This window comes from Phragmites australis, chromosome 13, assembly GCF_958298935.1.
Source record: "Phragmites australis chromosome 13, lpPhrAust1.1, whole genome shotgun sequence".
Lineage (NCBI taxonomy): Eukaryota > Viridiplantae > Streptophyta > Magnoliopsida > Poales > Poaceae > Phragmites > Phragmites australis.
The window spans coordinates 22,895,362-22,922,625 of record NC_084933.1 but is presented as its reverse complement, the minus strand read 5'-3'; the positions used below and the strand labels follow the sequence as shown (position 1 = coordinate 22,922,625).

Sequence of the window (27,264 nt, the reverse complement as noted above, 5' to 3'; positions counted from 1 at the left end):
CTTACGAATATTAAAAAAAGAAAATATATAAATAAAAAATTCGAAGAAGATGACCCGCTTGGGCCATGCGCCCGTGAGGCGGATGGCGGGCCAGATCGTTCGAAATTCCATCCACGCAGGCCATTTGGGCCGACAAATTATGCCTAAATTGTTTAACTTCTGCATCAAAGAAAGCCATCTCTGCTGTGTTCGGATCGATCAGATACGGCCCAAGTCCATACACTACCAGGACAGGCAAAGAATACAGATCACTCGTTGCGTTCCAACGAACAGGTCCAGACCAAACTCAACGATCTCTGTCATCTTCCGTAAGAAAAACCGTTTCCTTCGCTTTGCTGCCAGCCTGCCAGGGTGCACGCGCGATGCATCTGACGAGAGCCTGATACATTCCACTAAAGAAAAAACATCACCAAAACGATTGGCTGGAGCTGTCTAACCTGTGATAAAATCAGGCGCCCCATCGATCAGAGTCCGTCACCTCCCAAAGAACACTAAGCAGTTTCCGGGTCGTGCGTTAACGTGTCATCAAATCAAGCGCCCCATTTCCTCTTTCGGCGTTAGCTAGCAGTAGCAGCAGCGCGCGCAGCCTGTACGGATGGCCTTGCTTGAAAGGAGACCAGGTCCCCCTGGCGATGGAGCGATGTCACTTCAACAGTTCGACGCCTCATGTCACCACGTGTGACGTGTCGTCCCAGAGCTGGTGTCGAACAATCACAAAAAGTTCAGGAAAGTGCATCCAAACGCCACACCACGAATTGACATGACCCACGAGAGTGAGTACTAGCAATGGTACAAGCACGACGATAGAGGAAACCGGTTGCAGCGCGAGGCTCGCGTCATACTGCGCTTCGAACAAAGAGGGATGGAGATAGCGGCAGATCAATTGCGCGGAGAACGCAAAATGTGGAGAAACTCTTGCTCAGGAATCGCAAGTCCACTCTTGCCTTTTCCATGGTCTCGCTCCCCAAAGGCTGCAGCAACGGCAAGAGTCCATACCGTCTTCGTACACGGCACGGAGATCTACGCGCGCTCCCCAACATTACGAACCCCAGATGGCCCAAGCAGACATGCCAAAGTCTCCATCCCATGTGACCGTGCGACCCGACGCCCAGTAGTCCACCTTGTCCCTACGCCGATCGGGCGATCCCTCGTGCTCCATCCACCACGGACTCGCGCTACTACGGACTTGCGGACTACGGAGTCGGAGTGGTAGCTCGTGAACGAACCGGGGGGGTAAAAGGTCCGATCCGTCCGAGACAAGAATTATATATTCCACCACCCTCACTGCACTTTGCCCCCATCCCATCGCAGCCGCAAACCCACAACCCAACGCTGCAAGCCCTGCAGCACAAGCAAAAGAGAGCTGAGAGGCAGGCGCGCGCAGAGCTAGCCCCGGCTAGCTCTGTCTGCGCACTGTTTGTTCTTGGCATCAGCTTCTGCTTGCTGGTCTCATCAGCTCCAGAGAATGGCTGCCGTGGTGGTCGCCGTGGAGGCCGCCGGTGTTGCCGCTCGCGGCGCCTGTAGGAGCAGGTACCTGGTGAGGAGCCTGTACTGGAGGCTGCGCGCCGGCCTCCGGAGGCTGCACTCGGAGCGGCGGAGCAGGTTCAGCTTCCACTACGACGCCCTCAGCTACGCGCTCAATTTCGACGATGGCAGCGCCTCCGCCGACTTCCTGCGGTGACTGGCATACCGGCGATTCCGCTGCTGGTCACTTGGTAGCGCCGCCGGTACGGTGTTTGTTTTCATGCTTCGTAGGCCGACTGGCTGGAAGAGGATTGGGTAATGGAGGAGGGAGCCGAGGTGTGTCGCCGTGGCTATAGCCTATCTTTTGTTCGAAGCAGCAAGTGCCAAATGATAGATGCATTTGTTTCCAAACATTTGTCGCGCCGTGCTGTGTATTATGTAGCTAGTTGTCTTTCATTGTTTCATGACAAGATGCTTATGGGATTAGAGATGCTGAGCAAGAACATTTGAGTATATTGAGATTGCAGAGGATTTGAGTACAGAATCTTTACTCGATAGTAGGACCTCTTTTTTAGACGAACTTGATTGAAGCACTGCCGCTGAAACAAAACAAAGCAAGCTTGGAAGATTACGATCTCGCACCTCCATCGGTTGCCATGAATGCTCTTTCCGTAAACGGTGCCGAACTATCGCTTTCTCTTTCTAGGAAGTGACAATGCAGATTGAAAATCAGAACGGTGTAGCGACTTCGCCCATCTTCGGATGAGCTGACACATTTACATTGGGGTCAAAGGTGACGACCGCGAATCGTGATCGCTTCGGGGTGCGGGCAAAGTTTCGGTTGTGGTTGAGTCTAGGAATTCTCTCTCGGGATAAGTCTCAGGGTAAGGATTTCTCTGAATTTTATATAGAAATTTTACAGAAATTAGTTCAATTTCGTAGGAAAAATATGGGATTTGAAAAAAATCTCACGTTCTAAAGGAGACATAAAGGTAAAAGTGAAAGGCCCAGTGGCATTCCTCTGTGGGTCTGAACTTTGCTTTTTGAAAGGAAAGAGAGACAGTGTAAAAGGAGGCGAGTATGAAGAAATTGATCTCACGCTGAACTTCTGTTGTTGCTGGCCGAACTCAAATTGAAAGGGCGTTTTCCTTTTTCATCTCTTTCGTGTAGCCGTCCGAAATTCTCCATTGTATTCGGTAAAAAAAAAATCTAGGAAAGATGGTAGTCTGAGAAACTCTAGGGTCCAGGCCTATTGGCTGTTGCTTTTCTTCTTAAACAGGCAGGGAAGATGATAGCACGAAACACGGATTGGAAGCCTGGGCGTGGTGAGTGGTAGAAGTAGAATGGCCAACAAAGCAATGCGGAAACGTACAAAAAGGGCAGAAAACATGGAGATGCGGGGGATCGAACCCCGTGCCTCTCGCATGCAAAGCGAGCGCTCTACCATTTGAGCTACATCCCCTTCCGTAAGGAATTGTTAACACTTAACCATCTATTTATTATATTACTATTTGAGTGTTAAAAAGAGCAAAAAAAAATGTTCAATCTCAAGTCACAATATCAACATGTTAATCGAAAAGGTAATAATCTAAACCAGTGATTGTTATGAACATCTAAATGTCTAGATTAAACCAAATAGTTTATATCAAATATTATTAATAAATAGCTAAATTCGAAATTAAAAATTATGAAAAAATTGCATTTCGATTTCCATACTATTTGGAAGAAAAGCATCTGAATAAAGAGTTCAAATAAAATAAAATTAATAATAACTGAATTTAGGGTTAGAATAGAAAAATATCCATATCAAATATAGTCTAAAAAAATAAATTATTATAACAAAATAAATAGCTAAATTAAGAGTCTATGCAAAATATAATTAATCAATAGCTAAAATTCATAAGAAAAATAATAAAATAAAATTTCTCACTAAAATAATAGATTAAGAAGCACAATATAACTAAAGGTTGTCGCATCAAAGAGTTAGTAGGTAAGGTAAATCTATTCTAATTTTGGTTAGGTCATCTACACCTGAAGCACAATTTTGAGAGTTGTTCAAAATATATATAAATCGAACCAATACATGTATACGATTCAAGTATAAGTTTAAAACATAAATAATTTTCTCTTCCACTAACATAATTTTTATTTCTTATTCTAATTTTATGTGTTTTGTAACTAAACAAACGCTTACATCAAAAAAAAAACTAAAAAGACTAATTTTTAATCAAAAGTTATCATGATAAAAATATTATAGTAAAACTACCCACGCTATTAGAGTATGCCACATTGCTAGTTTTGTTGAAAGAACGTTGCAATAATAAGCTGAAATATGAATATATGGTGTGCCTGTGTTGGCGATTTACTATGTACATATGGGGTTGTGTTCTTGTTTCTAAAAAAGGGGGCTGTGCTGATTCTTCTATAGTGCAGCACAATTTTTTATGGTGTGGAAGTCCCTACACTTAGTGAACTCTGCTTTTATTTTTCTTTGCGATTCTTACATGCGATGACCAAGCATGCACGTCGGGATTAGTGTTCGAGAGAGGGCGAGGGAAACAGATCCTATTCAAAGAAGCAAAGTCACGAATAAATAGTGTTTGCAGGTAGATATTGTATCTCTAGTACAGTTTATAAGAATGTTGTGCTGATTTTACTATACCACAATCTTAGCTGTCTATTTCTAAACCAACGGTTCACATCGGAGCAAAGTCACATATATTGTTTACCCCGTGATTTTGCTTGTTCAAATCAGTGGATCCGTTTCCGCGTGCGAGAGCGTGAGGCTGCGGTGGGAGAGGACTGGTTGGGTGAGCTCCGGTAGAAACGAGGAAAGGGGACGAAGGAGAGCAGTGCCCATTGGAGAGAAGAAATGAATGGAAAAAACAGTCGACTGTAGTATATGAGTTCCCCATACTTTTAAGCGATCATTTTGGTTCAGAACAACTAAAATTGCAACAATTTTGATTCAGATAAACTAAAATTGCTAGAGTTTGACATGTATCAGTTCCCCCTTTTCCAGTTCTGACTCGTGTCATATCCATGATATATTTATGATTAGGGCACACGTTTTGATCAGGAAGGAAGCAACATAATTAAACGGTAGCCAGATCATGACTAAACTAGCGTTTATTCATTGCGACATGCTTTATTCCTTGCTTTTGTCCATGCAGTTCCTGTAGTGTAGCACGGACAGTTGCTGCGTGCTGAAGATTGTCGGCCTCGTGAAGTTCATCATCTGGGAGTACTTTGTGGCCATCAAAAATATTAACTAAACGCGGATTGCCGTGCTGCACCTTTGGATCAAGCTCTATCGCTCTCTGATTTGGGGACGACCCTGCATCTCTGGCCCAGACTACTCCGGCCGGCTCACCGATTGGCCTCGGATGGCTCTGGCGGTGCGCACCAGACGTCGGAGAGCTCCTGGGCGGCTTCGCCAAGGACGCGCTGGGGCGGGTCGTGGCGCGCGAATGTGGACGTGGGGTGGTCGTTGTTTCCCCACAAGTTATTTCTCCTTTTCACATCCATACACGGATCGCATTAGAGCGTGAAATTTCATACGATGATGAAGCGATGTACTCCGTGGATCCATGATTTTTTCCCCCTGGGATTTTGGTGCGCTCGGGCTTACGAAAAGTTGGGATCGCCCACGATCGTAGTTTAGTGTGCGTTTGGTTTACGGGATGAACCTTGATGAGGATTCCATCCAGGTTTCATAGGTGTTTGGTTTGTGGATAAAAATGGTTGAGAGGGTTAGAGAAGAGAATACTCTTATTATGCTAGATGACTCTGGTCTGTCAAATCTGCTCGATTGGCTCATTGTCCCGTGTGTATGAGTTTATGATTTTTATTTAACACTCTATTTTATCTATAAGTACAAGAGTGTCGATAATTAATCCTCGATAGTAATTTCAGTATACCGGTCGATAGGCGTGTAAATAATATCTGCGGTGTGCTTGTGTTTGTGATGAACTCAAGAACACAGGGGCTATCCACATATCTTTCGAAGAATAATAACCCTACGTCATGTGTATTTTATTATCAGTATTTATGAACTGGTTCCAGATTCTCTCTCCTTGCCAGACCCATTCTCCTAATTATATACAAGAGAAGGAGAACTTATAAATGGGTCCACAAGAAGTCGACCCATCCCCTCTAAAATCTTCTACCCTTAGGCTATTACAATGGGCGGCGTACGTGCCTCTTTTGCCCTGATGAAGCTGTCGAGCCCGTCCAATCTGTTGGATACCTCAATGCTTATCTCACCCCGATCAGCCGGCCTGCCCTGTTCTATTATCGGTCTCGCACGCGCGCCTATGAACAGCTTGACACGTCTGTGCTCACGTCCCATCCCGTAGCTTGACACGGGACATGACACCTCTGCGTCGGTCACGACCTGTCCACTAGGGAGGACTGTTTAGAGAAGAAAAAACACTTGAGTGGAAAGCATTTAATGAGAACGAACTAGTTTGGTGAGTACATGTCCCGCGGCTAGCGAATGTTGATCATGGAATCTCCTTATGTGGTAAGGATCCTAGTCGTAAAGGCACGAATTGGTCACACGGTGGGACCCTAATAAGGGAAAAATCTTCTACCAACCGGTATTGGCTTGTGTGGGCCCTCAAAATGAGGGACCCTCTATTCTATATACCAATAGTAGCCTCCAAGCTCCCATGCAGATGTGGTGATCTGAGCGGTTTGTCGCGTGGTCGTGGATTGACCTGGTCGTACCACTTGGGTCCAGGTCAACATGAGTTCACCTTGGGAGTGGCTATCAACACAGTCCACTTTCATAGTGGATCCATAAAACCGCATCTCGATGAGAGGTTTTAAACTTCCAAAGAGAGAGACATTGTAGGAGAGTGACATTGATTTCCGTCGGACCTGAGGAAATTTCAACCCCCAAAGAGCGATCTTTCGAATTTCGAGACAATTGAGCTCCACGCGACAGTTGGGATATCGCGTTGACCATATAAATTAGAATGCCAAAACTTGCTCATGAAGCCTTTCGCCATCCCCCACAGCCACCAAGCCATTACGCTCAGAGCCCATCGTCTCCATCTCCACCCGTGTCCCTATAGCCACCCCTAGCACCCTAAATGGTGCCGCACACTAGTAAAAAGCCAGATTTTCCCAAGTCCATGTGCACTATGGCAAGGCTGAAGCAGATGTACAACAACCGTCTGCTCCCTCGCTGCCTCTCTTCGGGGTACCACCCAAGGAGGAGGTGCCTGCTTCCCGTGAGGGGGAGATCTTGATGTTTGCCTCTTTCTTTTTGGCCGGCCTCGTGCTGTCCGTTTTTAATTCTTCACCACCGTTATTTTCTTCTATGATATCTACCAGCTCCACCTCAATCCTAATTCCATCATCATGTTGAGCATCTTTGCTCATATGTGCGATAACTTCATTAGGGGCGAGCTATGCCTCGATCTCTTCAGGTATTTTTACACCGCCAGGTTGCTGACTAGGCCGGCCACCGGGAGCTGCGAATTTTGCCTTCACGATGGCATCACGAGCTCATACCTTGAGATGGGCCTTAAGTTGTCGTGGTTAGGCTGGAGGGAAGAATGGTTCTACCTCAGGATGGATGATTCCTTAGACAACATCCGTGTGCTGAATAGACCAACACAGGTCTTCGAGAGCTAGGGGAACTCCCCCGCAACCACTCTGGAGCTGTTGAGTCTCGCAACCCGTGTCAAGAACCTTGCAAACACTGAGCTGACGGGATCAGATGTTGCTCATGACTTCATCAAGTGTCGGTTGTGCCCTTTGCGGAAAAGAGCACATCTGACTATATGTACACCGGCAATGAATATTTCTATGATTGCCTCAGTCAAGCTTTTACTCCTTTCGACTCACTTCTGTGGTCCGCCGGTGTTCAGGTTCGCCTAACGTCTAGAGAAACCATGACTGATCACATCAACTGGTTTTTAGCAGTCTTCGAGGATGTGAGTGGCCTTGAGGATAGGCTATGCGTGACGGAGGGCGACCACTTGCTGGATGTCGGAGCCACCAGCGCTTGCCTTGCCCTGGCTTGTGTCCACAAGCACCTTCCGGATACAGACCTTATCCCAATAGTCTTTGAAGGCTTTGCCGGCACCACGAAGACCATCGAGCTGCTCCATGAACTCGCAGACTCATATCTGCCCGTTGTCCGCTCCCTTCTTTGGTCTGTCCGATTCAATACACTACCATATGTTTTTGGGTCTCGTGTGTATTGAATAGACTATTTAGAATCAACCCCTGGGAGCGGCCCGAGTCGTCGCTTTGTAATGAAAGGATCAGTCTTCATGTAAATTTTTCCTGTGTTCGAGTGGCGAATAGGTTCGGGGGTTCTCGTTAGCAAGGTTTCTAATGCTTATGATGGCCCTTGGCATGACATGCCCTTCGAGGGTGACCAGCACTTGACCTGGTCTAGGATTTATGGCCTCGTGGTCGTCATCCCTCAGACACCCATATCAACATTGCACGAGCCGCAATGTTCCTGTGCTCGAGTGGCGAGTAGGTTCGAGGTGCTCGCTAAAATAGGTTTCTGATGCTTAGGATGGCCCTTAGCATGATGAGCCCTTCGGGGGCGACCAACGCTTGAGTCGATCTATGACTTGTTGCCTCGTGATCATCATCCCTCGGACACCCATAACTTCGACAATGTGTGAGCAACAATTTTGACTCCTACCCCAACAATATGGTCGATCAGGTAGAACAAACTTGTACGTTGCCAAAAAAAAAAACAGATCCTAAAAGTTCTAGCCTCTGATAGTCTGGTCGGCCAAAAAACTGCCGACCAGGTGGTCAAGCCTAAGAATCATGAAAACTTACTATTTGGTGAGACCATACATACCCAAGTTATCCTGCAAAATAGAGTTTGTTTTTTGAATTTTTTTAAAAAACTTACAAGCCATGTTCCACGGTCGTCCGAAAGATCCTGCAAAATAGAAAAACATGCTCATCTTTGAGTAGCCTTACACATAGAACTTGTGTTTCACAAGTTTTTGTAATTTGTGGTTGACCTCTGGCCAAGTCGAGCGTGCTGGGTCATGAAAGGCAAATCACTTTGTAGAACCCCTCTCTCTTGGGGAGGAGCCTGTCGCGACCTGCCCTATTCTGAGACTCGTCCAAGGTCAAGGTCACCTACGACCAGTGCCAGCTTCGGCACCCTATGGTCACGGTAGCGCCTGAGGCTCTGCTGGTACCGGGCTGTCCGAATTTTGAGCACATTCATCAAACTCTTCGCTCATGTTTGTATTGTCCTCACGCCGCGCCTCTTGGTCGTCTCGCGAGTAGTTGGTCATACAAGGAGATGTGTGTCCTCTGATTGGCGAATTGAGTCCCATTTGTTTGTAATTATGCAGTTTGGATGACCAAATCGTACTACCACTGCTTGTGTGAACTTAATCACTGATGTGGTGGCGAATTTCCTAACAGGCTTGGCCTCAATCACCTTAGCGGATTTGCCGATTGCCACGAACAGGAATTCAAGACCGCTCGAGACTTTTAGAAAATGGTCACATGATAACGAGCCCCCAGTCAGTGAAAGGATAAGAGAGTGGTACATTTTGCTATGTTTGGACTAGTAGTTTGGTATGTCGGCCATGGTTGTGTCATGACTTGAACCGTTTCACCGACTTGTAAGCATCCTGGAGGGTCGTAGGCCAATAGAATTCTTACTGAAATGCTTTCCCAACCAGAGTGCGATATAAAGCGTGGCCACCATATATATACCTTCGAGGATGTCGTGGAATGCTATGCTCCCCTTTCCGGGTGATGTATTTCAGTAAAAGGTTGTTGCTCCTTTGGTGGTAGAGACGTCCCTGTACTCAAAAGTATTTGTGGTCCTACCACATGACCTTTTCTACTGACCCATCATCGTCAAGGGTTGCTTGATTCTAAAGGTAGTCTAAGATTTGATCCATACATGTCATACCCGAATAAAGCAGGGCAACCACATGATGGCCACCCGAGATCAATGGCACCGAAGGAGGCATTTCCTCCAAAGGCATTGCCTCTGGTGTTCTGTTTCTAAGCGGAGCATCCCTTTCACGGTGGATGGTCGTGTGAATCTTTTCTCAAAGACTCCGACCGGGACAAGTGCGTAAGAAGAGGCTAGATGGGCAAGCTCATTGGCTAAGAAGTTGTCCTTGCGAGGGATGTGCTATACTTCAAAACCAAAGGAGCATCGCTCTAGCTTTCTCACTTTGGAGAGATATGTCGCCGTCATCTGGTCTAAGCATAGGAAACCCTCCGTACCCGGCTTATAGCTAGTAGCGAGTCCCTCATCGTAAGTGGGCATTTTACCCCACGTAAGGATGTTGCTCGTATTCTAGATAAGAGACCCTCATACTCCGTAACACTGTTTGGTGATATGAAAATATTATGGAAAAGTGTACCTGAAGGTGTCGCTTGCTTGTGGGGTTGAGATTTCTACAACCGCTAGTCCATTCAATGTGCACAGCTTATCGACATGTGCGGTCTTGCGCTTTTTTGTCTCTGGTCACAAAACTGTCACCGCTCGACGACCAGCACCGCTCTCGCGACCTATAGGGGTAGCTGCAAAATAGAGCAACGACTCCTCGTCTGGTCGATGAGTGGTCAGTAGAGGAGGAGAAAAGGGGTTACTTGTTAAGATCCTGGAAGGCTGCCTCCGTTCCTGATATCCACCGGAAGTGGTTGTTCTTTCTATTAGAAACTTAAAGAGCGAAAGATCTTTTTCCTGTCCTCGACATGACCATGCCCAAAAGGCCCTACACCCTATTAGTTTTAAGGTACCCTCTTACCTGTTTGGGGATTTTGCGTGGTTGATGACTCTGCTTGAGGTCACGTACTACTACCGGTGGGTGGCTAAGAAGTATTTACACGATTGGCAGATTTTGTGCATGCGTCATGGTCTCATAGTTGAGCTACCGAGCACGAAGCGACGACATATTGTGAGGGGTGGGGGGGGGGATCCCTCGGCATTTGTGTGGCGTGACAGCCTTGGTGACAGTGCCACCAAGGACGTGTCCTCTGTGGTAGCTCCTCCAGGCAATGCTATGGTGGTTGGGGCTGTGCCAGAGCGTTCCCGTATGCAACGTCGGTCTGGTTCCCTTTTGGGCGCGTGTCCTGGGGATCATCGCCAGCACCCATAACACGGTAGCCTCTGTTGCCCCCATTGCATGAACTGTCACACAAACTTCCCGTTTAGCCTCAGAGCCTTTGGACTCCGATTCGATGTCTCATACCTAGAGCACATCGAGCTCATCTGGGTCGTATCCTATGACGAACACCTCACGGTTATCGGAGTCCTCGAAATAGGACTCAGTGGTTGCCATGGATTCGATCGTGGGTAGTCCAATCTAATATCCAATACTTATCGAAACGTAGAAACGTGCCCTCTACCTAGCGCACCAACTGTCGAGGGTTAGTCTCTGACAATGGTTCTAGGGTGTACGGGTCAATGGACGCGTGAACAACGTCTGTGGTGTGCATGTGTTTGTGACGAACTCAAAAACACAAGGGTTTTCCCGGTTCAAGCCTCCTGAAGGATAATAACCCTATATCATATGTATTTTGTTATTAGTATTTGTGAACTAGTTCTAGATCCTCCCTCCGTGCTAGACCCATTCTCCTCTTCATATCAAGAGAGGAAGAACTTACAAATAGACCGACAAGTAGTCGACCCATCCACTTAAAAACCTTCCACCCTTAGGCTATTACAATAGACGATGCACGTGCCCCTTTTGCGATGATGAAGCTACCGAGCTCATCCCGTCTGTTGCACACCTCCATGCTTACCTCACCCCGATCAGCTAGTTTGCCCCGTCCCATCATTGGTCTTGCACGCACGCCTGTGAAACAGCCTGACATGCTTGCGCACCCATCCCTTAGCGTTTAATACTACAGGACAGGGCATGGGCACCTCTGAGCCGGCCACGATATGTCTCCTGGGGAGGATTACATAGGGAAGGAAAAATATTTGAGTGAAAAGCATTTAATAAGAATGGACTGATGTGGTGGATATCTGTTCTGTGACCAGCGAAGGCTGGTTGCGGGATCTCCTTATGTGGTAAGGATTTTGATCGTGAATGAGCGGACTGGTCACGCGGTGGGACCCTAGTCTCAAAAAAATCTTCTGCCAACTGGTATTACCTGGTATGGGTCCTTAGAATAGGTACCCTCATATTTTATATATCAATAAAGAGTGATACAAAAATTCTATACATTTTTATGAGCAAAATAGAGCTCATTATCAACTTGTTTTAATTGGTTTGATCGAAAAAGCCCGAGCAAACATTTAATTAAAATTCTCCAAAGAAGCCTACTTTTATAAATTCTACCAATTTTCATGTATTAAATAAATTTTAAAATTTTTGAAAAAATTTACTAATATTCTTCTCATGTAATGTACTAATTTATATAAAATATATTTAACCCTATGTTATTTGGTGAAAAAATGAGTCACTTTATAATACTCTATTTATATGTATTTTTATTATTTCATGTAATATTCTCTGAATTCAAACAAATTTAAACATGCACAAATTTGTCTAATGCTTCACAATTAAAGAGTCAGATCATCATAATCAACTCAGCTTATCAAATTTATTCAACCAAACAGAAAACTAACTTATTTTATCCACTTTAATTCTATAAAAAAAACTAACTCATTCCATCCATCCCAACCAAACAGATAAATAGATAATCTAATCTAGAAAAACATAAATGATGCTATCCTATTCAACCTCACCTTAGAAGCCTAACACACCCTCCGTTCCCGACCGTGCTGTCCTGCAGCAGCGCCTTGTGAGGCCCAAACACGGAAATAGCGCACGAGCAAGAATAGTCGGCCATGGAGTACCTGAGAAGTGGGAGCCCTTATGGAGGAGGTATACGGCTGCACTCACGGGCACCCTTCGTCTTCCCGGGCGAGCCCATTCAGCCTGCGAAGATGGAGAAGTACGACAGTGCCGCGCAGCCTGACCGAGCTGCTGGCTCGGCCGGGCGTCAGACCTAACCGCGTGTTTCCCGTGTGGCTCAGGTTTTGGGAAACACTGGGCTGTTACGCTGGTTGCGTCCGGCAAAAGCAACACGACGCTGGGAGCTTGCAGTTACTCGCAGAACATGCTCGGCCTGCCACTGTCCTGAACATGAATGTGCCTCGGCTGGTAGCCGTGCCGAGTGGCCACTCGATGTCTCGATCGGATCAGAAGCGTGTGTAAACTTGGATAAAGTTCAACGGTGCAAAGCCAGGACACCATGAATCTTATCTAATCTTTTTTTATTTCCTGTTCCGAAGATTTATTCAGTCCGTACTTAGTACAGTTGAGAGGTCGATGTTGTTGATCGCATCGATCTCACGGCCGGCCGGCCTAGCAGATGCCCTTGGTCTTCCCACCTGCAAGCGACACGCTTCTTTGCACCGGCACCACGGCTCCCTCTTCATGACCCTGGCCGACGTCTCCTCGCCAGCGCTCTGGTGATTAGAGATGTCTATTTATTCTGATTATTTATTTACCAATCGGTAAATATATGAATATAGTAAGATATAATTAGCATTTAGTATCTACAGGTACTTTTATGGATAGAAAATACTACCCATCTTAAATACAAATAAGGTATACTTATACCTATAAAACTCATATACCAATATAAATACTAAATGCATTCTCAGAATCCAAACTCTAATCTTTAATCCTCCAAACTCTAATATCTTTTCCTCGTCTTATCCATTCTCAGTCTAGTCGTCACACACACACGCCCTTCTCCCCACCACCCCTAGCTCCCCTCTTGATCCCTTTTCCTCGAAGCCCCTACCCACCACCCCCTCCCAATCCCTTCTCCCCGCCGCACCACCCCCAGCCCCCTCCCGATCTCCTCTCCCCACTTCTCCCGCATCGAGGCGGAGGCCCGCGACAAACTCCTGCCCTAGCCCCCATCAGTAGCGCCGAACTTCCCCGCCGAAGATGACTATTGCCCCGACAAGGAGGCGCCGATGTCAGTGCCACAGCCGCCCACCAAGCGCATGTGTGGCCCCCCGGGTTCCCCTGCCTCATCGGCGTGCCTGAGCCATCTTGCCCGCCCCCAACCCTAGCTCATGGCATGCGTGCACGATGGGGCTGGTGGTGAGGTAGGCATGGGTAGTGGAGGCGTAGCTGGTGGCAGTACCCTTGGACGCGTAGCTAACAACAGCATGGGGGCATGACTGGTGAAGGTGCTGGCGGAACAGGAGCGAGTGGAACACTGGTGACTTCGCCACGTGTTGCTCGGACACCGTCGTTGGCCTCTTTTAGGTAGTTATATCGCTCTTAAATCTCAAATCTGCGGCCGCTACCTGCAGGTATTCCTGTGCCCGATGGGTTTGGTCTCGCCTGTTCGCCGTTAGTGCTCATGGGTATACACGCGAGCACGATAAATTTGATGAGTTTGAGTTGGCCCTATCCATACTCGCTGCACCCGATTGTCATCTCTACTGGTGACCCTTATCTTCGGCACGGCTCCACCCTTCGCCTGGTCATCGAGCTCACCCAACACCATCCAAATGTGGGACTGGAACCTCTCGGCCAACGGCCAGGCATGTGCTCCAGGTTCGCCGGCATGATCCACCGGAACTGGCGTAACCCCACCGATAGCTCGAACGCCGCATCAAGTAGGAAGACACAACACGCAAGCAAAAGCAAACTTATTTTGATTTTTGTTAGGCTACCTATACTCGACATGATTTTAACAATTGATCAGAACATATACTAATCAAATCAATACATATATACGATTCGGTTACAAATTTAGAGTATAAATAATTCTCTCTTTTGCTAGCATAATTTTTATCTCTTAAATTTATACGCTTTGTAACTAGATGACACTTTAAAAAACTAAAGAGACTATTTTTAATCAAATATCATCGTGCAAATATTGCAATGAGATTAGCCACACTATTAGCATGAACTACTATACCAGTTAAATAAATGATCGTGTATCATATGTAACGGATCTTGTGTCCATCCTGCTTCTCTAAGAGTGTGTTTGGTTATCCGTGTGAGTTTATTAGAGTTGTAGTATATATCTTGGAAGAGTATAAATAGACTGAGCGGATATAATGACTCTTTAAAAAAAAGTATTTAGTTATCTGTATGGGTGGATGTAAAGATCATATGAAAGTGTTTTGTTGCTTGCATGAGTGAATAAAATTACCATGTAACTGAGACTAACGAGTAAGCTCGTTGTAGCATCGTAGCAGATACTGTATATCTACCGGATTAAGGTCTGTAGAGAAGCTCAATTTAGCTGTATCCATCGGCTAGACATCAACCATATAATTATGTCTACAATACAGGAACAAACAATACATATAAACAGTCAAACAACTATACACACGGGAAGACCCAGGATGTCCATGATACGGACAACACCGAACACGCCCTAATGGGCTGCGGCATGCGGGCCTGTGCCCATAGAATGTTGCCACGAGTAAGAGCGCTGGCCCATCCTACTCCATATCTGATGGTTATCTTTCCATTTTCCTCGCCCAACCTTCCTACTGTAACTTTAGGCCCAAGGAGAAGGGATCGTCTATCGATTGACGTTATGGGCCATGTGATGTTTCCCGACTTCAAATCTTTGTCTCACTCGGATCCCCCTACCTCCAGCGGCCCAACCCTCCATGAGAAACTCCTGGCCATGTATTCCTACTTCCAAGCCTATTTCTCTATCACGTCAGGTGAAAAAAAAAAATGAAGAGGAATATGAAACTGCCAGTCACTCTGCTTCAACGTAAACACTGACTTCATGAGTCGCCTGCAGTTTCACGATTTCTTCCCCAGGGAAGAACCATCACAAAAGCAAAACCGAAGTGACGAAACATCCATCCAAATTCTGCGCGATAGTAGGACTACATGACTTTGTTAGCCGACCCTGGAACGAACTCGGCAGATTCCTGCTAATGGAGCGAAGATTTCCACACTACAGGCGATCCAGCTTTTGTTCTTCCTCCTACTCCCAGCTTCGTGAAGCAAAGCCGGAGGACGTCATAAGTGTCGCCATGCCAGTGCACCCCGAGGCCCATGACCCCCGGCCGAAACAAATTAGATTCATATTATAAATATTGTGGTTTTTAAATATATTATTACAAATTTTATATTTAATTATGTTATTATAAATATTTTAAAATTAGATCTGTACCATTACAAATCTTCTGAAAATTAGATTCATGTCATTATGGATCCTAAAATTTGAATTCATACAATTACAAATCTCTAGAAATCGGATATATTCCTTTACGAGATGTGTCTGATTCGGTAATGACATGGATATAATTTTATAAGGTTTTGTCAGTGTATAGACTAGGATGTTCCCTGTTCTATTGTCCGATGGCGATTCTAGGTGGCAAAAGATTATTTCACGGATCAGGGTCCTATCGCGCGACCGGTCTGTGCTCACGCGACTAGTTTGTGCCTTCACGACCAGGATCCTTAACATAAAAGGAAATTCCACTACCAACTTTTGCTGGTCGCGGGGCAAGTACTCACCAAATCAGTCTATTCTCATTAAGTGCTTTCCACTAAAGTGTCTTTCCTTCTCTAGGCACTCCTCCCTATCGGACAGTTTGTGACCAGAGGTATCATGTCCTATCACGTAGCATTAAATGCTATATGACAGACTCGCAAGCATAGCAGGCTGCTCCATAGGCGCGCGTGCGAGACCACTGATAGGACAGGACAGATCGGCTGACCAGGGTGAGGTGAGTACAGAGGTATCCGACGGATGGGATGGACTCAACAATATCTTTAGGGTAAAAAAGGTCCACTTATAAGTTCTCTCTTTGGTATATAAAGATAAGAACACTCGGTTTGCAAGGGGAGGAAAAAACAGTTTTGAAACACTAATAACCAAATACACGTGACGTAAGGCTATTACACTTTTAGAGGAATAAACTTGGATAACCCTAGTATTCTTGAGTTTATAGTATACACGTTCCGCAAGTATTGTTCACGTGTCCCTCGACCGATATATCCCAGAATCATTATCAAAGATTAACTCTTGACAGATTTGTAATGGTATTTTTACAAATATCGAATTTGTAATGAGATATTTTAATATTATGATATTTATAATAGCATGAATCTAATCAATCCAACAAACTAAGGGAAATACGACTTAGTTGGGAGCTTTCTGATCCCCACTAGCAATTGTATATGTTTTTAACACACGTAAAATCAATTTATTATATAATAATATATGGAAGTTAAATATTAGATGTATAGTATAAAAGATAAATAATAAGGGATTGAATGTATTTTTAGAATATATAAAAATAAATATTAAACATATAGATATGGAAGACAATTAATATCAAATTAAATATATTTTTTAAATAAATATAGAAGATAATTAATATGAGATTAAATTATTTTTAAAAGAAGGAATGAGAAAAATCTTTATACAGTGATTATTTAATCAACTTAGATATATAATAAAGATTATTCAGCTCTATTACACTAGTGTATTTTATACGCGTACGCATTACGCATATATCGTCATTCTAGTCCGTGCACGGATGGTCTTTATGGATTTTAGAACATCTATGAACAGCTCGGCGGACCAATTGGTCTTAATTTTGTTTTTGTGTGGTCCAGTACTCGTTTCTTTGTACTCCAGAGTGTAAGGTCAGCTTTAACGGATATTTTAAAATTTTATTTTTTATAATATTATTATAATATCTCTAACACTATTATAACATTATCTATTTTTTTTTTATCTCTAACAGCTACTCTATTTCTCACATTCTATTACTCTACTCTAATCTCTTTTCTTAGGCTCACGTGTATACTATGTGAATAGTGATATGTATGCTATGGGTACCAATAAATTTGAAGTAGTATATTCTCACTCCGTAACACTATTTTGATACCGTAGTTGTTGGAGGTAAAATTCCAGCGCAATAGTATTTTGCTCTTTTCCTATGGCACTGAAAACCTCTACTGTTGTAGATAGCTAAGGAAGGATATTTTTAGTTGGAGTTTTGCTGTCATGCACTCATGCTGGGTCTTTATTATCCTCGCCCATACTATCTAAGAAGAAAATTGATAAAAGGAAAGGGAAATACTTGCATCTTGAAATTTGTGTTACTGTACTCTAAGTACGAGCTTTGCAATAGACCTCAAGTAATGACGACACTGCAGATTTGAACTTCAAAAGAAAAACAAGAATTGTCGACAAGAAGTTGTTGGCTCATGCTTTCAGCAGAAACTCAAAATTTGCTCTTGACCAGTGCACCAAAGCAACCAGACGTATGAGATTCGTTATGGGCACACATATCAGTAGGAGTATAATATGATCAAATACGAACGGATATTGCTGATTCTGTATCATATCTCATATCTCATATTTTTTGTTAGAATTGAAACAAACACGGATGGTGTGAGAAAAAGATACGAATGCAATAGTCTCAGTCACAATACAGACCGATATAGATTGAATATGTGACAATATGTGATGAGTTGGATGTATATAATATCGATTACGAATATTTATCCGGATATTAAGTAAACGCAATAACTATATATATCACATATGTTATAATTGTTCAACTATTTCACATATTCAAAACTCAACTACATTAGAGATAAAAAGAAATCAGTTATATACTTCAATGAAAGGAGTTATGATAGAGCGAAACTGAAGAAGTTACGAGTGCCCAATATATTGGTTAAAGTTTTGATTAATTATTTGGACATATTAATTACTTTAAATAAAAAATTATCAACTAGATACTTGTAGATCTCATCAGAAGCTACAATTTTTATATAAAAATTATCTCCATCAAACTACATAAGAAAAAGTTATAAATTCTAGAAAACAAGCTGAGATAGTTGTCAGATAGTCATCGGATATATCCGCTTTTAATATTGGATATTCGATATGCAACGGATACTGGCTCATTATATCTAAATCCTATATGGATACAACTATTCAAGATCCCATCTTAGATTTTTTTATATTCTATTAGCATTTATAATGATTTAGATAATTGACTGGGCGAAAAAAATCTAACCCGTTTTCACCTCTACATGTCAGAATCTTTCGATTTGGAAAGTGCATACGAGAAAGTTCTATTGCCATCATATTGCAAGCCACATAAAACAATATCACATACTATATTTTTTTTTGATAAAAGAAGTTTTATTACTTTATCGTTACATCAAGATGATTCACACCTAAGAGTTCATTTTCAACTTTCACATATCACATATGCACACTGCCAAAAAAAAAAAGAGAAAAAACAAAAAAAAAAGAACACAAATGATCCGACTAGTGTCTATGACCGAGCATCAATCCGAAATCTAGATTGCCATCAAAATTAGATAAAAATCTCCTTAACCGTCCACTCAATAAAAGTACATATTGATACCATCATATGTTGATGTTCCTACCGTTGCAATATAGTCCATGCACAGAGCAATTGCGCACATGAATAAATAACCTGAAAAAATTTAATTTTTCTCTTAATAACCTCGCTATTTCTACATAACGACAACAACTTAAAAAAAGCTATTGTCGCTACCATTAATTTTGCTTTCCATTACTTACTAATCTCACCGAATCAGTTTCCAAACATACCGCATGCCAGACACAAGCGTAGATGATCTACCCTCAACAGAAGATCCTACATGGCCACAACTGTCACAGCGTGCACTGCATCTGGAGTCTGGAGACTCTGGACAAGCCAAGAGCAAATCATAGAGTTGGTTAGCTGATTTATCTGTGACACAAACTGCAACAGGGAAACCAAATAAGGTGGGACCTAAACCACCAGCCACAAGGCCGCGTCGACTACGCGCCCTTTGTTTACTTCAATTTGATCTATTATACTATTATTTTAAGAAAAAATAGTTATCATACCCGCTCTTAAAATCACAAACCACATTAATTAGAAAAAATAATCTAAATCACTCATTATTATAAACATCTAACTATCATAACAAAGATCCCATTTCAAATACAATTAATAAATAGCTAAATTTGAAAACCGAAGAATCCATATCAAATACGATTAATAATTAATTAATTTAGAATTAAAAATTATGGAAAATTAGCATTTCAATTTTTGTAAGGTTTAAGAAACAAAATATCTAAAAATGAGTCCAAATAAAATAAAATAAATAATAATTTAAATTAGTGTTAGAATAGAAAAAACAAAGATCCATATCAAATATAGTCTTATAAAAAAATTTATTATGAAAATCTAACACCTAAACAAAAAGTCCTGTAAAATACAATTAATCAATAGCTAAAATTCATAATAAAAGATAATAATTTTCTTTTTCAAAATTCTTAGTAAGATAGCTTAAGATCGTCATATCAAACAGACAACAGTTAAGATAAATCTATTCTAATTTTGATTAGGATGCTTATATTTGGCGTACGATTTTTATAGTTGATCAAAACATGAATTGAACTGATATGTGTATACGATTAGAATATAAGTTTGGAGCATAAATATTTTTTCCACTAACATAATTTTTATTTCTTATTTAATTTTAAGTATTTTGTAACTAAATGATATTAATCTAATTTTTAATCAAAGATTATCTAACAAAATATTACAGCGATGCTAACTACACCATTAGCATAAGCCATTTAGTTTGTTTTAGGCCATAAGCCCCATGCAATCAAGCTTTTGATTGGGAAACGCATAGCATATAAACTTAACAAAAAGCTTTAGCCCCGTAATGCGCGCAAGCCTTTTGAATGATGTGTGCATTTGCCCATCCTCATCTTCCACATGGTAGAGGCCTATCCTTGATTCCGGTCATGTCGTAATCTATACTACCTCTCTGTTCCGTTGCTTTCTGATTGTAAATTTGCAATCTGACGAACCAATGCACAGCACCTTTAGCCCATTACACTGCCCCCTTTCTTTTTTGCCATGCGCCCCGTGAAGCAAAGACACTCCACTATTCAAAACTGGTTTGCCTGATTGCTCCAGAGCCTACCTGAGCTCACTGATTAGGGAAAGAACAGTAGAAGAGCTTGTCGACGTTTAAATCACGAATGGATCGTGTATGTCCTATCCACAATTCCTTATGCATGGTAATATCCAACTGGTAGTAGATGCTTTTATTTGCCCAACTCATCGAGGGATAGTGGATCTTATACAGCGTTTTTATATGCAGAGCACTAGCAGTTACAACCTGAATGATGCATGTGGCGTGTGCAGCCATATTTATCATCGGATAAGCCACACTAACAGTGAAAGCATGTCCATACCTCGATCCGAATCTCCCAAGGAGTACAGTATAATCTGATGCAGTTTTGTGTTCATTTGGGACACTAATAAACTAACACTACGGCACTTTGTGCATTCACGTTTTTCTATATCTGAATCCTTATCTGTTCGACTGTGTACAGAGATAATAATCCGTAGTACGATAGAAACTCCCTCGTCCCTCCCATCTCGTCGCCACCCTTCTCCCTCCTCTCTCCCACCTCGTCGCCGTCACCCTTCTCCCTCCTCCCTTTGATCTTACGTCGCCTGAGCAGGCCACTCGAATCACGTGTGGTTACAAGGACGACGGCAACGGAGCTAAATCGCAGTGTCTGCTGCTTCCTCTGTAGGACCGAAAATAACGACTAGAGAGTGGGTTTATAGGCGTCTCACAATTTTTTTTTTGAAAGTGACGATCTTCTCTTATTTTGTTCACCCAACACATCTCAAAACTAAAAGCGAAGTAAGAATCAGAGAGAAATAAGTTGCTATAGAAACTTCTAAGGAAGACCATGGCTCTCATGGATATACATGAACCTTATATTCTATTGATACTCATTTTATGGATCATCGCCATAAAAGATAGCAACTTGAAGTAAGAAACCTTTGATCCAACAAAAATATTACCTAAAGAAGAGATTCTTCAGGTTAATGATTTAGAGGTAAGAGAATTTAAGATCCACTTGTATATATTTATATGTGAATTTTATACCTCTATCAACAAGAAGAATAACTTCTCAAAATAAGAAAATTTTAGCTCAACAACAAAACAAAAATCATAATCAAAAAGAGAAAAACTCGCAACAAAGTAAGGGAGCCAATAGACAGAAACACAAACATCGAAAGAAATAAACACTTCATTTCTTGCAAAGGGTAACACTCTTTTCAGCAGATTATAAGGTAATTTCTCACAAAAAAGCTCTCATATATTACAAAGGCTAAACTCTCTTCGTTTTCTTTCTTTAAAACCCTAGCATACAAACTCAAGTGGCTAGCTTAACCTACCCTCGCAGCCCTACCCATCTATTTATAGGCCTAGGAAGGTAGCTTAGCCCTTAATTTTTCTTATTCCCAAAATACCCCTCTCCTAATGGCATCATACCTACCACTGAGGTATTTTGATCTATTTTCTCTCCATTCATCGAACAAACATGTCTTCTTCATGAATTAGATTCGCATCGACGCAAGCTTCGTGATGATACCACGTGCACTCCATCCTTCCAAAATTTTAAGACTAAACCGTGGAACCGCTTTGCATACTTCTCAAAGCATGACTCACCACTATTTGCTTACACCTTAAGCAAGCGCTCCAACGTTGATGCGTGTACTCCGTCTTGCGATCTTTACCGCCGGTAAGTCTCTCCCGCTCCTGATCCCTCAGGCCGTCTTGTCACTTGCACTGGCATCCCCTTCGCTTGACTTTATCAATAAGCTGTCTTTATCAACCTTCACACACTTTGCTTGAATTCCATGTACACAGCTAAGATCAACCTCAACTCCGCTCGGCCTCCTCGATCGTTCGGCATCAAACACCCCGCATAGCTCTGATCATCCCGTCGTCGGTCGTCAAGTTACATCCATCACCTGCACAACATAGGACAAGCAAACATGCATCTCCAACACTATTATAGATTAGCTAAAATCAAAATCCTCAATGAATGTTCTGGTGTTTAATGCTACTGAGCGTCGGACCATCCGACATGTTCAACTCCCCAGTTCAACCATTTTGCATCTTCTCTAAAAATATTAGTTTGGCAAGCCTATCATCTCATCGCCAGACCATCCGATGTATGCATCTCCACTAGACAATCTCTTTGTAAAAAATAGTTCGGCGTGTTCTCCGACGTTCACATCCTTCATCACCAGGCCATCCGACTTGTAGTATTCACCTCATACAAGTTCTGCATGCTCTCTAAAAAAATTAGTCTAACGTGTACTGTTGCCCATCGCCGGACCATCCAGCATATACATCAACTTTTGCTTTTGAGTTGAAATGCTCCGGCATGAAGTCCTCCTAAGCGCCAGATCATCTAACACTGTACTTGGTCCACGGGATCTCCCCCGAGTCCTACCAGAGCAGAGGCTCCGGTGCCATTGGCGTGCTGTCTATTGGGGGACATTTTCTGTTGGATGAAGCGTACTTTTAGGTTCTTGTGCTTGTCACCGTTGGCTGTGGCTTCACGGGGCTAGCGCCCTGGTGCTGCTCTACGGTGGCCAGGTGCTGCTCGGTTGCTTTACGGCGGCATGGTGCCGAGCCGTGGTCGGCGTTCTCTGGCTTCCCTCTGGCGGTATGGTTATGCAACAGCACGACCTTGGCGGTCTTTGCATCGCCGACCATTGCGTAGAGGGATGCAACCCTTCGAGATCCACACGGTCATCAGGATGCACGTGGTTTCCTTCTTGACTGTGGCTGGGTTCCTTGTTGCGGCTGCGGGATCTGCGTGGTGTGTTGTGGTTGTGCTGCTCATGGCGGGTGCCCTTTCGACCTCACGATGTTCGCCCTGTCTCGGTCTCTCGGTCGATTGGGCTCCTCCCTTTGTTGATCTGTCCTATATTCCCTCCAGTTCCGGCTCGTAGGGAGTCCAGTTTCCAGTAGTGGCCTTACGAACGGCGTGTGCTCGTTGTGTCAGGCTGCAGCTGTGTGGGTGCTTGCCTCGATGATTGCTGGGTTGTGTGGGCGGTTTGTGGATGCGTGGGGGTCACGGGCTAAAGCCTAGCCTGGCTGGTGGTCTGGTGCCGACAACGACGACAACTTTGGACGTCATTCTCCTCCCTGGAGGCATTGTCGTGGTGACTCTCTCTCTTCATCCTTACAGGAGTCTCTGGATGAAAAACCTGCTCGGGCTTTCGGATGGACGACAGTGGCGTTCTTGTATGTCACGTCCTTCTTGGAGGCGTCGTCTTGGTGGTCCATCTCCGAACCGAGGTGCTCGCTGCTCCGATTGTAGCATTGGTCATGTCGACGACGGCTTTCGTCACACCACCTCTTGACAGAGGCACTCGAGTTGTCGACGGGGATGCTGCTTCTTTATATTTTCGCTTTGTTTTCCAGTGGACAGTTGACACACTAAGAGGAATGTGTGTGGTGGAGTCGGAGTTGCTGTGTTGATGGAGTCTGACAGAGCTCGACAATGATGACATGAGGCATGGCTCCTTTGTGGTGCCAATGTTGGCCGTGACGCATACGTGATGACATCGAGGCAGTGGATGATGTTCTTTGCGGGAGGTCGGAGCTATTTGCCACGGGAGCGGTAAGCTCAGCAACAATGAACTACTTTGGAATTCATCTTTTTTTAGCTGTATTTTGAGTGGTGTGCAACAGTATTGTTTTAGTTGTTCCATCACGTGTTGTTAGGGGTTTTAGCTTTTTTTCCCTTTAATTAACCGTGTAGTTGTAAGATTTTTGAATTTGGTTTTTCTCATATGCTGAATCAACTTTTTCCCTATATGATAAAATTGGTAGAGCTCGTGCTGTATTTTTGAAGAAAAAAAAATCTGTTCAGCATCGCAACCAGAATATTCCACGAGTGGTCCAGTAACATACCCCGATTTCCCGCACTTCTCGTTCTGCCATAACCTTTTCGCCGCAGCACGTCTTTAGCTATGGTCAGTGCAATCCGGATTGAACTTATCCATTTTGACCTTCTGTTCTGACACACCAACCACTAGAATTGATCCGATCTTAACACGCACAACCCAAAAGCGAAGCATAAACAATCTACATTAGACGACCTAGCGATCTTGCATGCATGCCCGATCGCATCGTCCCTGACGACGCAAGCCTCTCAAGCCATACGCGTGCGCATGAATCAGCTCGCACATGGAGCTGTTTGCCCGGTGAGCTCGCAAATTTATGGTAGAAAATGACAGGCAACCAGGCGATCCTGTTTCAGCGCGGCTGGCTCGATCGCCACCAACGATCAACCCGCGATCGATCGGTGCGATCTGCGCTGTCAGCTTGTCAGTCGGTGGATGGTTTCTCGCTCGCCGATGACTCGGCGCGGCGTCGGACGCGGCGCTGACTCAGGGCCGCCGTGGGCGCGAAGGAAAGCGGCCCGGCGAAGGTGAAAAAGGAACCGTGGTGACCGAACTTGTGACGGTGTCTTCCATCACGCGCGGGAAACTTCTTCGTGATGACCCCGTACTTAGTGGGACATACCCCTGCCGCTCAATGGATCCATCTGTTTCCACGTCATCCCCGTCATCAAATGCCGCAATGCATCAATACTATATATTAAAACTTCAAGAATTGAATCGATTCTAGATTAAGCTAATGTAGCTACTGTTTATATAGGTCATATATATATATATATATATATATATATATATATATATATATATATATATATATATATATATGGATACATATATGTATACTTACATATATAATATATATTTTGAAAAATTCAGAAAAATAGCGAAAGGTATAATAATTATAATGATAAATCGGTTGAAATAATCTAAAATACACGGAAAAATATCTAAAACTAAAAAATATGAAACAAATTTTGTTAGGTTTGTATTACTGTCGTTTACATATTAGAATTATGTGCATGCATAAAAATAATACTATTTTATCCATAATTAAATGAATATATTAAATATTAATAAATTTATAAATAAATATTGAGATGCCCAAAATTAGTGAACCTAATTTTTTAGTCTTCTTTTGTTATGTTTTGTGAAAAAAAAAGGGACACGACGTAGGCACGCCAATACACCTAGTTTGATCTGTTCCACCTTTAATTTGGCTGGAATGATGGAAAGTAAACGCCCATTAGTTGTAATCCTGCACTTTTGGAGGCATCAGATGATCACTCTGCAGGCCTGATATTTTGCATCTCGGAATCATGTCGATTTTAAAAACCGGACCATGTCATAAATATTTCAGACCCTGATCGAGCTGCATGCATGCACGTAACAGGTTGGATGAATATACAATATACCATGGTCCATGCTTGCGGGGACGCCACTCATGGCACATGAGCACAGAGGTTGCAGAGAGGGCCCTTGCACATGCAGGGACGGCAGTAGGTAGGGGTCCAACTACACGTAGGAAATTTTTTTTTTATCCTGAACCTTCTTGAGAGATGATTACTGTTCCATTCAAAAGCGAGTTGGATAGCCGCCCAACTTTTGATCGTTGTGAAGGAGAAAAATATTAATCGCTTGACAGGTTCCAAGCTTATAAAAAGACAACCCACGCTACATCAACAAGCCACCCACTGCTCACCAACAACCATCTCAGACAGAGGCCGGAAGCTAAGGCGCGAATTCGGCAAGCAAGAAAAGTCTTCACTTCCTCCTCGCATCAATTAAGAGATGGATAAGGCAGGGCATGAGCATGTGATCGGCATCCCAGTGAGCAACAAGGCGTTCGGCATTGAGGAGCCGGATTACCCTAGCGAAGGGGCTGCCTATCACCACGATGCGAAGAATCCAACCACCGCGGGGCGTGCTGGAAAATTCGGCAGGACCGGAGACAGGGTTGCTCAAGGACTGAAAGAACATGGTATGTTCTTCTCCAATCCATCTTGGATGACACCTATCAGCTTGGTCATAGTTCCTGTTCATGGATTTAGTTCCTGAATTTGAGACTGAACGTATGCTTTCTCGATGATTTGCAGTGACTCTTGGGCCAAAACTGTACGAGACCGTGAAGGGCAAGCTGTCGCTGGGCGCAAGAATCCTGCAGGCAGGCGGCGTGGAGAAGGTTTTCCGACGTTGGTTCTCCGTCGAAAAGGGCGAGAAGCTCCTGAAGGCCTCGCAGTGCTACCTGTCCACCACCGCGGGCCCGATCGCCGGCATGCTCTTCATATCGACGGAGAAGATCGCCTTCCGTAGCGACCGGTCGCTGGCGCTGACCTCTCCCAGGGGCGACACGGTGCGGGTGCCATACAAGGTCGCCATCCCGGTGAGGAGGGTCAAGACGGCGAAGCCGAGCGAGAACAAGCACCGGCCGGAGCAGAAGTACGTGCAGGTCGTGACGGACGACGGCTTCGAGTTCTGGTTCATGGGGTTCGTCAGCTACCAGGTGTCGCTGCAGCAACTGGAGCAGGCGATCGCGCAGTCGCAATGACCTGAAACATTGTGTCGGTCAGTGCGGTCGGGCGTTGTGTTCGTGGTCTGGTTAAGAGGTTGTGCATGCGTAATTACGTAGTAGGCTAAATTTCTTGGTGGATTGCCTGGCGTTTTTGGCATTGGAGCAAGTCCGATATACTCGATAGGAGAAATTTTAAGTAAAGAAATTTGTGATGTTGGGTAATTCTGCTATGGCGCCACGGCAAAAGTGGCTCATAAGCAGTTTACACATGGAATGAAAAAGAAAAAATAGAAATGTTTGTGCAACTCCTAGATTGTGAACTGAACTGTGATCTCACTCTTCTTTTTTCCCGAAACGGTAGGATGGTCCCCTAATAGGAACGGAAATGAGAGAGGGTATTTCAAATTCTGTGGCGACTTAAGATGCCTACCTAGCGACCACCGTGAAGGCCAAGGGCGGCTCGCTTGAGGTGGGGCACAGGGGTGAATCCGTAAAGGCGCTTTCCTCCAGGCTCTCTCCT

At 43.8% G+C, this 27,264-nt stretch overlaps 1 protein-coding gene and 1 non-coding gene across 2 annotated transcripts; one reads left to right on the top strand and one right to left on the bottom strand.

Moving 5' to 3' along the window:
* Positions 1-2,853: 2,853 nt before the first annotated feature.
* TRNAA-UGC (transfer RNA alanine (anticodon UGC)) lies at positions 2,854-2,926 on the bottom strand. Its single transcript has one exon. It is a non-coding gene; the product is annotated as a tRNA-Ala (tRNA).
* Positions 2,927-25,902: 22,976 nt separating this feature from the next.
* Positions 25,903-27,049, top strand: LOC133888646 (putative GEM-like protein 8). Its single transcript, XM_062328961.1, has 2 exons — positions 25,903-26,213; positions 26,329-27,049. Exons 1-2 carry the CDS (start codon positions 26,024-26,026, stop codon positions 26,778-26,780), a joined length of 642 nt encoding a protein of 213 aa, XP_062184945.1. The 5' UTR covers positions 25,903-26,023; the 3' UTR covers positions 26,781-27,049.
* The last annotated feature ends 215 nt before the right edge of the window (positions 27,050-27,264 follow it).

Bases quoted from the DNA above. Each gene is read 5' to 3' on its own strand.
- LOC133888646 (XM_062328961.1), top strand. From the start codon at position 26,024: ATGGATAAGGCAGGGCATGAGCATGTGATCGGCATCCCAGTGAGCAAC. The intron at 26,214-26,328 runs GTATGTTCTTCT...GATGATTTGCAG, and splicing joins TCAAGGACTGAAAGAACATG to TGACTCTTGGGCCAAAACTG.